Here is a 14,652-nt window from a genome sequence, read left to right on the forward strand (position 1 = left end):
TTGTCAAATTAATCCTAATCCTTCATCCTGTCTCTGTTAATTGTTATCTTTTGGAATATGGCGAATATATACATTTTTCAGTATTTTTATAATGAAGTCTAAACTCACATTTGAGCGAACCAATCACAAGACTTTATTCAAAACCCTCTTTTGACTCTACGGTGTGCAGTTTGCACATATTCCATATAACTCTAAAACTCGTCCCGTCACAGAAGGCCATTTAACTTCTGTTTCACTGTGACTTTAAGAGTTTAACACTCAAAAACTGACAACTGTGTGGATGTGATTTAATCACATTTGATCGACGGTAATCAAACAACCCAGCAACTGTCATCAAATACTTGTATTAACTGTAGCTTATCGAGAAAATGAGCCTTCAGGGCTTAAAGAGTCAAGAAACATGTATCATTAGTTTGTGATTCTCCTGTAAAGCCCATTTCAAGGGTGAAGGAGGTATAGTACAACTTTTTTTTTTACCAAAATAAATGAATAAATCAGTCAATGCAGAGCATAATACAACAATATACTGGCTTTTGTTATTTGAGAAACCAAACCATGAAGATTTAGGACGCAGACAACCACAATCCCCAGAGCGGGAACCTCTCGGGACCATTTGCGACTCAAGCCATTCACCTCTGACGGTACGGGGGAGGTCCAAGGAGGACCCGGGTAGACCCAGCTCACTCCATTATTAATTTATCACTTCTAAACTTCCATATCTGAACTGATGACATAATCTGTGAGGTCATGAAACCTAAGGTGTCGGGGAGTGGCCTAACATAATATCTGAACTTTGACATCATCAGACAGGAAAAACAACAGGTTAATACATACCAGTTTATTTACCTCACAGATGAGGTCATCAGTTCAGTCAGGTCAGAGATGTCGTTGCTGAGATAAACAATGATCTTACATGATGGGCAAAATGTGTTTGAAAGTTGATGAGATGCCTATACAGATATTATTTAAAATATTAAGTCATTTTTCAGCTCTGACATAGAATCCGGGTTATTAAAGGAATATGTTTAAAAAAGGAATATCCTAATTCAAATGCTGGTGTAACAACGGTTATTTGTAATCTACATTTCTAATAGATTTAATTAGTTAACTTTACAACCAAATTTAGCAACATTTTGATTACTTTTGACCTCAAAATCCCCAAATGTGGGCTTCCTAGTGTTTATACTTTATGAATGTGTTGCACACTTTTTTTTAAAAAAAATTTTTTGTGGCCGGGGGTCGGGCCCCAACCTGGGATGCTGTGGCGAGGACTCAGCCACAGGGCAACTATAATAAAGTAATTATCAATAAAAACGTGTATTCTAGTGACCATCATATGTGTTTACGACCGAACAGGAGAAACAGTTTTAGACCAAGGCCCATGAAAACAACTTTTAGGTGACTCAGCAAGCAAATAACTACATCAGGGGGGTACAGAGTCCTCCTGTTGTTACGGTAACAGGCTGAGGGGGTCTCTAAATGTTAAAAAAGACAAACACCCCCGCTTCATTAGCAAATTACACACCATTTGCTCCTCATTCCTACCCAGTTACCGGGGGCAACTGTTAGCTGTAATTTGGGTTAATTCACTGGCTCCTAGGCCCTTCCGTTCCCCATTGTGCCCGTCCATAAAAGAGATATAACACAGATGCACACACACACACACACTTACTTTTGAATGCGGTTAACGCACACGGTAAGAGAAAGACTAATCCTGATTTTATTTGCTTCACCTCAACACGGCTGGAAATAGACCGTGCGTGTGAATATCAATGAATTGTGCTGAAGGAAAGGTTAAATCTGTTCATTCCCAACATCTCTACATAGCTATACGAGTGAGTAAGTGGTGGAATTATAGACAGAGCTGCATAATCGTTGAAGATAGAGCGTCCTATATATTGAAACTGTGCACAAAAAGACACTTGTCCTCTCTGAACCTGTCCTGTCTTGAAGGTGAGGAGAGACAGGGAATGGAGGGAGGCCTTCTCTTTTGCTCCTTTCGGGGAACAAAAGGAACGGAAAATTGTGTGTTTTCCCATGGGGTAAATATTGAGAGAGCAGAGATATAAACGTACGGAAGAAAGGCTTTTCTGGGCCGCCTGGGTCTCTGTTGCACTGCCAAAGGCCTGTGCGTCACTTGATCCATTGTTTAGTGTAGAGAGGTCTCGGTAAGCAAGCGGCTGCCTCCCTGCTCCAGCTGCAGCCTCTCTACTGTTTATGTTTGCAGGGCCCTTCGCCTTGAAGAGAGGCTATACAAGCAAAGCCTAGCCATATGTGAGCACTGGGCTGTCAGGGAAGTCACTGGCCTTTTCTTTTTCCCTTTTCGATCCATCACTCTCTCTGAAATTCTTTCCTCTTTTTTTTTTTTTTTTTTACCCTTTCTCTTCCCTACATTCCCATACTTTTATCCTCTCCGTCCCTCGTCCTTCAGTCTGGTTTGCTCTCCCTCGCTGACGGTGCAGCCCGTCCCTGACCGCCTGCTCTCATGGAGGAGATGAAGGGTCGGAATTATCTTCTTGAGTTTCAAAGACCTCCGTCCTGGATGGGGAGAGGAGAGGTAGGTATTATTACTCCTGTGAGAAATAATTACCCCCTAAAACTCCTCTGGGAGAATGAATCCGCGTGTTCTCGGCAGCACATTTTGAGAGACAAGGTGGTAATTATGTCACAGAAATATTTCAGCTAGTATAAATATTCAAATATTTATACTAGTGTGTCATACTGACAAGCACAGCACATTCAGGGGATGGAAAACATTCAGAAAGAAAGCCACTGTGGGAAATATGGAGTCTAAAATGCATAGTGAATGTAATTAGCTAGTGGAGTTTTATCGCTTTCTGATAATTCACTCATATGTTTAGGGGGGAATTCAGCATTAGATTGTGTTCATGGGAAATGGCTTTCTTGATTCAACAATTACCATGTTAGATTGGATTTTCAAGTATTTCAAATGAACGAGTTCCAGTTTTAAACTGACACCCCTGGGTCAACCTGGAGCTGGTTTTGTGTGTGAGTGTGAGTGTGCGTCTGAAGGTTAGCCATCCTGACCTTGGCTCCTGGGTGGGCTGCGGTGGCTGTGTGCTTGTCTTGGATCATCTCTGGACCCTTCTGTTTACTGAAACAACAAGCAAGCAGTGTCCAGGGAGGAGAGAGGAGTCGCACAGGGAGCATCCTCAAAGGCAGCACCTCTCTCCTTTTCTTTCCCCCCTTTGCTCAAACACACAGTCTGCGTGCAGAGGCCGTCCTCGGAGCCCTGACCACCCACAGAAGGTGTGCTCACCCGGTGAAATGAAAACGCTGACTTTCCTTTGACCCATCTCTTAATGAATCTCTCATCTGCTAGGGGCGTCAGACATGTTGAAGCCAGTTTGACTTAATATTCCTGCTAAAATATGATCCCATTGATGGTAAAACCATTATCCTTCAAGAGTAGGAGAGAAGCTCACCCACAGTGATGCTTCGCAATGGGAGAGAGCTATGTTGGCTACCTATAACCTGCTATTATGAGTGTAATAAAATTGACTTGTCAGCTCTGAGAGCATAATTTAATGTTTAAAAGGCTTTGAAAAATGGTAAATTAAAAGGTGTCATGAATGTGTTTGCTCCACTAAATTGCAGATCACCTCAGGAAAGTCCCCGCTCTGAAACAACCAGGGTAAACAACTTTTGATTTCAGCTGTGGGCGACATACACGCTGCTCTGACTGCAGCTTTTAAAGACTATAGGAACATTACAGTCATCACAGCCCTCCTGGAAATTCCCAGTGTTGGAGAGCAGTGTTTTTAAGTTAAATTGAACTGGTAGTTGAACAACATTTAAAATTGGCTTGTTGTCAAATTTTTTTTTACAACAAGCCATTTTTGTTGGTTTGTGACTTAGTTTTGTACATTTTTTTTCTTTCTTTCCTTTCCTTTTGAAAATGCATATTATTTATTTTAAGCATCTTTAGTTGCATGGAAAATATATGTAGTAGTATTTCTCCTAAAGTAACTTTGCTGTAGTTCTACAATGTTAAGTAACAACAGACACCCCATTTGCTCCATGGGAATATATTCAATGTGTGAGGCTTGATCAGTCAGTCTCTTTAGCAACAAAAAGAGCAGGGACTGTTTGACAGTTTGATAGGAAACAGGTTTATAGCATCAATCTGAGATAATCTGACCTTTTATCTATATAAGGGTTGTGTGTGTGTGTGTGTGTGTGTGTGTGTGTGTGTGTGTGTGTGTGTGTGTGTGTGTGTGTGTGTGTGTGTGTGTGTGTGTGTGTGTGAACGTAACAAGGAGCCCTTATGAAACCTTTATATTTGGTTCCCTCTAGTGGCTCTATTGCATGTTACTGATCACTGTAATTTATCATAGTGAACTACACCGTGAACACATTACACCTATAATACCATGTTTTAAATGAATAATTAATTTTAATATATCTCATAAACCTTGTTTTTAGAATATCTCATATAGCAATTATGAAGGTTTAAGTTTAAAGGGTGCCGTGTGTTGTTCAGGCTCAAACATTATATATGATTCAGTGACACACACATTGTTTAGTCCAGGTCCACAGTCTTTATTGTAAGTTTGCTTATTTGTAAACTACTTTCCCATATTATTTCATAACCACTCTGGTAAGATGTTGATGTTTCCAATGATAACTCACAAGTCTTCCTCTGGCTGCCGGTTACAATTCTGATTCACGGATGCAATGCAAGTTATTAATTGCTGATAGAATTTTTTAAACTGTTGTAACACTTAACTTAACTGGCCCTTCTGAAGACAGTTTGTTAGCTGAGTATCCACTTTGAAAAAGACTAAAATTACAACATTTCACTATATTAATCTACAGACACTACTTGAGTCAAGAATTGGTTATATATAAAATTAGCAAAGTAAAGTTCACCTCGACCCCACTGTCCTGCTGGCAGGCAAGTCAGCACAATGTCATGTTGTGCAATCAAACATTATTCAAACCGACAGAAATTTACTTAAACTTTATTTATTGTAAACATCATGAAGTTGGAAGATAATACACAATATGTTTACTGATCTGTCAGATGGAGTGAACCAAGATTATATTTTTGCTAAACTCCAAATTCAGAGCATATCTTTGAATCAAGGGATTGCCTCCTCACTGCTCTCAGCATGATGATGGCTGAATTGGCAGCTAGCAGCTAATGGTACTAACAGAATGCACAAACAATAGCAACAGTGCTGCGAGGATATAATCAAATTAACTATAGCCCTATTTCAATTACTGTTGGCCTTTGCTAGTCAAATCAAAAATACTTTTTACAACCTACAACATTGCAATTGATTTGCTTTTATATATTAATCTTTTGATTGCCTTTGACCTTAAGAGGTTTGATAGTTTACTCCTTGATTGTAATTCTTATTTAGGTATTGTTGTAGTAAAAGTGCTGTGTCTCAATAAACATCATATGGTATAAACAAAGAGTATTCTCATGTGAACGCAAGTTATTCTTTGCTTTTTACAAACAGACAGGCCAGGCATGGATCATCCTAACTCAGGGTCGCTCTGACCTCCCCCCTCTCTGTCTTTCTCAAGACACTTTTCCTTTCCCCTGCGCTATCTCTCATGGGGAGGATCATTCATCACAGCTGTCTAAACAGCGCGGTCACCCCATGATTAGTGACTCTTGTAGGTCAGACTTCTCAGTAGCACATATTAATTCACATGGTTGTGTGTGTGTGTGTGTGTGTGTGTGTGTGTGTGTGTGTCTGCCTCTGCACAGATGTTTGTGCATGCTTTAAACACTGTACATCATCCTGTAAGCAGCGGGCCATCAAACCACACGTCTCCGGTGTATTCTCATTTCTCAAGAACCAGGTAGCAGCTCATCTGTTCTCTTCAGTCCGACAACTGGTTTTGTGGATATTTTAGAATGGTGGCTGACACCACGGCAAAGTTGTCTGGTGGTTTACTCATCTGATTAAATGTTTCAGAGGGAAAAGGAGGATGCTAATGATAGTTGCAGGTGTATGTGTGTGTGCGTGTATGTGTGTGTGTGTATGTGTGTGCGTCTTACAGCATAGTGTGTGTGGGGTGATTAGAACAGGTCAGTTCCTTCAGGTTTGCTGAAAAGCACCACACTCATTAATAATAATAATAATAATGGATTTTATTTATATAGCACACTTTAAAATACAAAGAAATCTCAAGGTGCTGCACAGGGTAGAACAATCACAATAATCAAATATAATAATAAAACACTAAAAACAAACAAAAAATAAAAATTTAAATTAATTAATTAATTTAATCATAATGAAATCTAAGAATATCTATTAAAACTGAACAACCACCCAAACACAAGCAATCTAAATGATCAAGACCTTAGGGGAAGGCAGAGAGGAACAGGTGAGTTTTAAGATTTGATTTAAAAGCGGTGAGGGAGTCTAAGGCCCTGATCTTCTCCGGGAGCTTATTCCACAGGCGTGGCCCCAGTGAAGAGAAGGCACGATCTCCCATGGTAGCCAGCTTTGTCCGGGGAACCGCAAGGATGTTGGAGTTTCCTGACCTTAGTGTCTTGGATGTGGATTGAGGGGTGAGGAGGTCCAGGAGGTAGGTTGGACCGGTACAGCTTATGGCCTTGAATACTAGCAGAAGTACTTTGAAAGTGATGCGTTGTTTTATGGGAAGCCAGTGGAGGGAGTGGAGGACTCATTATCACTTATATTTCTCTAAAAGATTTATGAATATGAGGAACTGGGCAAACGCACAACATTTCAATAAGACAGATCTGTCACTCATTGTGTTCAGCTTTTGTTTACTTTGTCGGAAATGTTTTAAAACAACTATATGTGTCTTGCTATGGTCTTAGTTAAAATTGGTGTTGCAATGGAATACATAACAGTGGGAGGTGTTTCTAATTTTTTGTCCTTCCTTTTTGGAATACATGATGGGGGAGGCAGAATAGAACATTACATTGTATTTGGAATAAAGCAAAGATAAAGCAGTCCCTGCAAACATCAAGAACTGAAGGAAATAATACAAAATAAAGTTCCTCCTGGGGGTGGCTTAGTACCCATAATCTAACCAATATACAAACAAAAAGTACTATAGTACAGTACCTGATAATAACAATAATTATTTTTTTTCATGGGTTACAACAATCACTACAATACTTAAATGAGAAATACAAAACGCAGGATCGTTAACACCAGTTTCATAATTATAGTTTGATTAACAGTGTGAAATATTTGTTTTCCAAGTTATCTATTTCTGCACTTTTTTAAAGTTGCAGTTGATGGTGAGACGGATGCCTTCTGTGCTTTCTTCTTGACATAGTCTTGAAGGCTGAGTAGCATAGACTCCGCATAGAGAATCTTGAGAGGAATAGACTGCAGCAACCAGCCCTGTATGCACACACACACACACACACACACACACACACACACACACACACACACACACACACACACACACACACACACACACACACACACACACACACACACACACACACATATATATATATATATGAATATATATATATGTATATATAGTCACAGGGACAAATCAGTTTTTTTCCGCGTTACTTGGCGTTATTTGGCATTATCAGATGGTCTTACCAGAACTATGTGACAGACACTGCCGTATGTTTTGTCTCCAGCTCTGAGGTACAGCAGGGAGCTTTTTACAAAGTCTTCTGGTGACAGAGTCACTATGTTGGTCGTCTGGTAATCTGCCATTCGAGTGGAGACCCCAAATGGAGCCACTGCCTAAGAACATGGGAATTATAATGAGAAAGTTGCGACAAAATCAACTTCTTTGATTTACAGTAAAGACCTTTGGGAGGAGTCTCAAACACAATCAACATACCTGTATAATGATCCCTTTATCATTGTATTCGGCTTGGAGACTTTGAGAAAATCTTTCCACAAACACCTAAAGGAAAGAGCATGAGTGTTCATACAGTGTGATTTGGGAAAACTAGAGGTGTACTGGCGATGCCGTACTTACCTTAGATGCAGCATACAGGGTGTACAGGGGGAATGGAATAGAGGCAATTCCTGACGAAATATTCAGAATCACCCCTTTTCCCCTGTAGGGGCAGAAAAACATGATCTTACATTTGTAGCCAGAAAGTCAATGTTAATCAGCATGTTAGAATTTGATCTCATTACACATTACATCTAATGAAAAAAACATGGAAACCTGTTCTCCATGCCCGGAAGGATTATTCTGCACATCTGGAAAACAAAGAACATAAGATCAGATTTGAGAAAGGTTTGACAGAGTTCATTTGTGTGGGAAGAAAACAAAGAATCCCACTCATTGTCCATCACTTGTACTCTCTTTATTACGTCCTCAGACCTCCATCAGGCAATGTTCAGACAAAAACTATCGAAACTATTGTCTATTTGATGTTGTTGGCTTGAAAAAGGTCTGAGGACCAAAATGTTGTTAATAAAGTGATGTTGATCTTCCCATTCGTCACTAAGACTTTAAGGTGTGCAATAACTTTTTTTTTATTTGACCTAAAGCTCATTTGTTGGTAAAAAAGAAAAAGTAACAGGAATACACATGCCTACCTTGGCCATAGTTTTCACGTTGCAGTTTATCACCTTTGTTATTGTCTGAAAGCATAAAGAATCGTGTGAAAGATGTCAGTATTTATAGTTAAGAAGAAAGAAATGTTATGAAATGGATATACAGTTGAAATTTAAAGAAAATGTGGCTCTTTAAATCTCTTAAATGTTAAAGTTAGGAGATAGGTTTTTCAAAGTAATTTGTCAGTGATACAAAAGGAAGCAGGTCATATAGAAAATACTTTGTCTTTCCTAATGTTTTATGAGGGCGGAAATGTATTTAACTTGTTTCATATTCTTGAGCAAAAACATACACACAATGCATGCTGGTAAGTATCACTCAATGTAAACATCTCATCTCATAAACTCAACACGGCATGTAGAACTACTGACACACCACTGACCTGGTCCAGCTGCGCACACTCAAGGAATTTGCTGGGGATGAAGCTGGGCAGCATGCCTACATTATTGACTGGGATAGGAAATAAAATAAGATCTGGGTTCAAATAGGGGAAAATAAGAAGCAATAAATGTTTCAAATATTACAAGGAATTATAAAATAAAGTCCAACCTAAAACCCCGATGTTGAGGCCCCGAAGCTGAACCTCAATTTCACTGAAGGCGTCCTTCATGAAGTCTGTTACTATCACCTTCACCCTCTGCCCTGTAGTATGGCCTAAGAAGAATACAAATGTGGGGTCAGCATTATAATATTTATTTTATTACAAATGACATCAGCACATTTGTGAATGTAATTCAAGTTTCAAAAGCAGACATAATAAAAGTAAAGGAAAAGTAAGTCCTAACCTATTTCCTTGGCCACCTGGTCCAATGTTGCTTTGGTTCTGCTCATGATGACCACGTTCATTCCTTGTTCAGCCAGCTGAGGGAAGCAGAAGTGCATTGGTGGATGGTAAGAGAAATGTACAAGTTGCTAACAAAAATGAGCAGTTAGTTTTGACATGGTCTGAAAATATAAATCCCAAAAATCTGCTACACAAGTATTTTATATCTTTGAAATTCCATTTGACTTTGGTGTCCTATACTTCAATTGCAAGTACAGAAATGTAAACATGCAAACACAAGCAGTGCTATTAAAACAATAACTTACTGCAAATGCGTATGCTCTTCCTATTCCCTCTGAAGCACCAGTCACCACTGAAACAGGGATGCAGGGGTTATTGTTAAAACATTAATTCCACCAGATTATCCTGCAGTTTCCATTCTGAACACCAGAGGCTGTGAACCAGAGCTGCACTATACCAACTCTCTCCCTCTGCCGTCACACAAATCCCAGGATTGTGTTTGTGTTTGTTTACACTAAACCCAACCAGTCCTGTTCTGACACACTGTACTAATACAGAATGTCCCCCAGTTCTGGTAAAGAATTTGCTGAGAACAAACAGGAACTGCTTGTCTCTGAGCGTCCGCTGCTCTCCCATTTTCTCCTGACCTGGTTACAGATAACAGACTCTTTCCACTCACTCATTTTCAGACATTAGGTAATGTGCATCATCATTTCAGGACGGGAATTTGAGAATAAATTAAGCCAAGATGACTTTGGATGGGATTGGATGCATTGTTTTGAGCTGTTGTCATCATGGGAGAAGGCCAAATGAGTGATCTGAGGCTATCTAGGAACTGCTCTAATTAAAGCAGCTAATTTAACCTCTTTTCCTTTCGAATTTCTGGAATTGGATGAATAAACTGAATCCTCCTCACAAATGTGTTCACGGTCCTTTGTTTGTTACAAATTTAGAGCATAGTCAGATGATAAAGCTCTATTTTTATTATTATTATTATCTCCTCCAGGCAGATCATGCGATCAGTACATCTGTGAGTGAGTGGGTGTGCACCTTGTGTCTGTCCCTAGCTTATCTGGCATTCTGCTGCAGCAACATACATTATGTTTTGGGTGCCCAGTTTATTAAGCTGCAAGCTCAAGGACCTCTCGTGGTTACTGTGACTCACACTTCCTCAAAACACCTTTAATTGCGTTTTTTCATACTGCCATTGACTGCCTGCTGGCTCCTCCATCATTACTACGCTTAACCAGCCCCAAGTTGGTAGGGCCCGATAGCGATGACACAGCTGAGTGCATCTCATACTCCCCATCTGCTACTCTGCGCCTAGAGTGGGGGGAAAACAATTTGCAGTTTGCAGATTGTGTGTGTTTGAGCAGGGGGAAAAAGAGCAGAGAGGTGATGCCTTTGAGGATGCTCCCTAGTGAATCCTCTCTACTCCCTGGACACTGTTAGCTTGTTGTTTCAGTAACTACCAGTACACACACTGCTGTACCTCTCCTAATGTCAGTCGCTGCTAAGCGGGCAGACAGCTTGGCTTTGACTTTGTTTTTCGGCAAGATGGTATGTCCCATACAACTACATCGTACTGATTGCCGCATGTTTTACATGGGTTTTATGACCCCTTTGAGGCCATTGGTGTCTAGCCATAGCTTACATTTTTTCTAGTTATGCTTTAACAATAATCAGAGCAAATTTAATATCATTACATTGCCGGTCAAAACCATTTACTAGGTTAGAAAACACTCATTAGCAATCAACTGCTCCTTACACAGACATAGTTCAATGTTATTCAAAATAAATGTATAAAATCAGGTTATGTAATATTGGGATGGCTCAGTGATAAAGTGGCTGAATTGAATAAGCAAGTACACAACAATAGTCTGCATACGGACATCAACCAGGCATTTTATTATATGCAAATGAGTTCCGCAAACTGCAATGGTCTCTGGAGGCATTTCTTCAAAGAGAAAGATATACCGTATTTTCCGCACTATAGGGCGCACTGGATTATAAGGCGCACTGTCAATGAATGGTCTATTTTCGATCTTTTTTCATATATAAGGCGCACCGGACTATAAGGCGCATTAAGCGAAACAAAACAGTCAGTCAGTCAAACTTCCTCCACTTCCGTACCATTGATTCATTAATGTTGAATTCTCTCGCAGCTGCTCTATATCCATGTTCTACTGCGTGACTGACAGCCTTGAGTGTGAAGTCCGCGTCGTAAGCGTGTCTATTGACAGGAGCCATTTTGGGGTCCTTATACACGCACACTGTAATATTATGGTGAAGCACAGTATGTATTACTCCGCGACGCTCCTGACTACGGTAGCCGTAATGCTGCAAGTGGTGCGGCTTTGTAGTTTACCAAAGTCGTACTAAAACATTTTGACAAAGCGCCGTGTACCACACAAAATCGCTTCGAGGTCAGTAAGCACAACCAGAATTAATCCATATATAAGGCGCTCCGGATTATAAAGCGCACTGTCGTTTTTTGAGAAAATGAAAGGCTTTTAAGTGCGCCTTATAGTGCGGAAAATACGGTACAGATACAACCACTCAGTTCATATTGGCTAATCAACAGAACAATGTTAACTATCCCAAAGTCTTCTCAAATAAAAACTAAAGATACTGTACGCCTCATTTTATTTTGTTTATGTCATTGTTTTTTTTCTTCTAATGTGGTACACATTTTCTGTCCTTGTTTCACCATAGTCTCCAATAAAGTATTAGAGTGCTTAGATTCTACTCTGAGGGCAGCAAATGGATCAGAGAAAGTGTGACGAGACATGAGGTCACTATTGAAAACAGTTTCTCAGTGTCATGTTTATCTGAATGCTTTGAATCCACATTGTGCAAGAACACTGTTTTCCTTGTTCCTTATTATAATGTATGGTGCTTCACAGGGGTGATTAAAAGAATCGCCCCCATGGTTGAAAAAAACAAAGCAAAAGCGCCCTGTTGGATACCCCAATTGTAGACAAAACATGATAAAGAGAGATGGAGTGCACTAATGGCCTTAAATGGAGAAAACGTGATGCAGTGCAATATAAGCCTGCCCTACTTGCTGGAAAACTTTCTGGACACTATTGCCCCAACAAATGCGTCTGGTGGCCTTTGTATTCTTTTCACTCCTGCCGCTCAGTATCCTGAGTCCGCTACTGCTCCCGTCTTTATAGATAATGTCACTCAAGCAGTGGCAACTGTGTCTACAGGATATAAAAAAGGGCAGTTCAAGTTAAACCTCTGAAAGTATATGTATTGATATTTCATTGATTGATTTCCTAACAGTTACAGAATGTGAAAACCCTGACCGTGGTTAATACGTCAGTTGAAGTGTTTTGTAAACTGAAGAATTCTATATTAATAACTTATCAATATAAATACTACAAGTATATATTTATTTTTAAATAAACATAGATCTTACTCAAATACACATACTATTCAAGGCAAAGACACACTCACATGCATACATATAGTTTACAATTCATGTCATGTATATGTTCTCCTCACTTCAACCAAAACATTTTAGGCCACTTGAAATTTAAAAGACTCAAATGTAGTTTTAGATTGTCTAGGCAGAAATGAATACAGAAGGAGAGGGTTTATACAGCCTAGGACATAGTGTTCTCATGGCTGGTTCTTCTGTGCTGGAATGGAATGAGAGTGGGCTTTAGAAAGAAAGTAAAGAACAGCCCAGTGTTCTACTTTCTTTTTTAATAGCTTTCTTTTCGGACTGTGGGAGCCTGAATAACCTCTTCAGGAGATGCCAAAGAAAATATTGTAATTCGATAAGACTGCTCTGGGACCTGCAGAGGAATCTGTTGGTGTAATTAAAATGCACTTACACTGCCCTCAAGTTAATAGGATGCTTAGTTTGATTCCCTGCACCAGCTGAAGAAAGTAGTAGCGTTGTCTTTATCATCCTTAATCCCCTCTGTCAAAAAATGATCTAGGAAGGACAGGGCAGCTTATACTACCGTCAGCATTGTGTAATGTGATTGTTTTTCTTGGTCTTGACACCAGGGACACCAGTTTGCCTCCCCCGTCATACAATTACTATTATTCAGCTATAAACACTTTGGCAGTGTGTACTGTGCAGAGAAACTCAAAATAAATGTCATTTGAGCAGCAATATGTTTTGGAGATGAATAACATTGATGAGATCTTTTTTTTTTTGCAAACAGCTGCAAGCAGCTGGTCCACAGGTATGCTCACATGGTTTCTAAGGGGAAGACAGAACTTGCAATTTTAGATTAAATCATTATGCAGGTGTGCATATTGTGTAACAGTGAAAGTCCTAACAAGTTTTTACAGTTTCCCAGCCAAATACCTTTTTGCATGCACAGGCACATTCTGACATAGAGCTTGCACACCTAGTGATGTACTTATTCCACAATGATGATTGAACCAGTATACACAAATGTAATGTCTTGTCACAAACTGAAATAGTTGTTTATGGCTGTGACTGACATACAAATATTCCTGATGCTATTTGTCCCATCCAACTAATTCCTAGCATTTATTATCCACAATATGGCCTATACTGTAGGTCTGACATTACATTATACATTACAGTACATGCTCACACACACACACACACACACACACACACACACACACACACACACACACACACACACACACACACACACACACACACACACACACACACACACACACACACACACACAAACACAAACAAACACATGCACATACAACTCACCAGCCCACTCTCCCATAGAGGTGAAAAAAGATGTTGACAGTGGGAACCACCTTTTTGGAAAAAGCATCCTACTGAAAAGCAGCAGTCTCACTCCGTAGTAGACAATGACTGCAGCACCAAGAGCGATGAAAAACAATTCAATTAAGTCCATGCTTGTCCGGTAAACCAATAACAAACTCTGTGTTTGTATCTGCTCCTAGAAAGCCTATTGAGTTCAGTGATGCAGTGAAAATAAAGCAGGAAGGAGAGAAAACCCTGCCATAGGACACTCCCATTTTAAGAAACCCCTCTAAACACCAAAAGCCTTTAACTCTACCTCTTAGTCGGCTAATACACACATAAATTGTACATGTACCTTCTCATCAAAACTGATGGAAAATTTTGCATTGGGAGTTGTGATAGAACTGATATAGTTTTTGAGTCGAATGCCAGATTTTGGACTTTTTTCCATCAGAAGTCACAACAAGTGTCCTGAAAGTCAACTAGCACTCTGACATAAGATAAGATAAGATAATCCTTTATTAGTCCCGCAGCGGGGACATTTGCAATTTGACATTCCTGCACAGCTTGTGTATTT

The 14,652-nt window shown here is 39.7% G+C and overlaps 1 protein-coding gene across 1 annotated transcript; it reads right to left on the reverse strand.

The window, feature by feature from the left end:
* Positions 1-7,223: 7,223 nt before the first annotated feature.
* On the reverse strand, positions 7,224-14,235 carry hsd17b3 (hydroxysteroid (17-beta) dehydrogenase 3). The gene is made up of 11 exons (XM_054611797.1): positions 14,076-14,235; positions 9,655-9,701; positions 9,351-9,426; positions 9,115-9,219; positions 8,948-9,015; positions 8,547-8,591; positions 8,170-8,204; positions 7,975-8,056; positions 7,834-7,899; positions 7,584-7,733; positions 7,224-7,367 (listed from the first exon to the last, which is right to left on the reverse strand). Exons 1-11 carry the CDS (start codon positions 14,224-14,226, stop codon positions 7,224-7,226), a joined length of 969 nt encoding a protein of 322 aa, XP_054467772.1. The 5' UTR covers positions 14,227-14,235.
* Between the last annotated feature and the right edge of the window lie 417 nt (positions 14,236-14,652).

This window comes from Anoplopoma fimbria, chromosome 13, assembly GCF_027596085.1.
Source record: "Anoplopoma fimbria isolate UVic2021 breed Golden Eagle Sablefish chromosome 13, Afim_UVic_2022, whole genome shotgun sequence".
Taxonomy (NCBI): Eukaryota; Metazoa; Chordata; class Actinopteri; order Perciformes; family Anoplopomatidae; genus Anoplopoma; species Anoplopoma fimbria.

Excerpts from the sequence above, each read along its gene's own strand:
- hsd17b3 (XM_054611797.1), bottom strand. The coding sequence starts at position 14,226 with ATGGACTTAATTGAATTGTTTTTCATCGCTCTTGGTGCTGCAGTCATT. Across the intron at positions 9,702-14,075 it reads CTCTATGGGAGAGTGGGCTG|TGGTGACTGGTGCTTCAGAG; the intron begins GTGAGTTGTATG and ends TCCCTGTTTCAG. Across the intron at positions 7,900-7,974 it reads CCCTGTATGCTGCATCTAAG|GTGTTTGTGGAAAGATTTTC; the intron begins GTAAGTACGGCA and ends TCTTTCCTTTAG.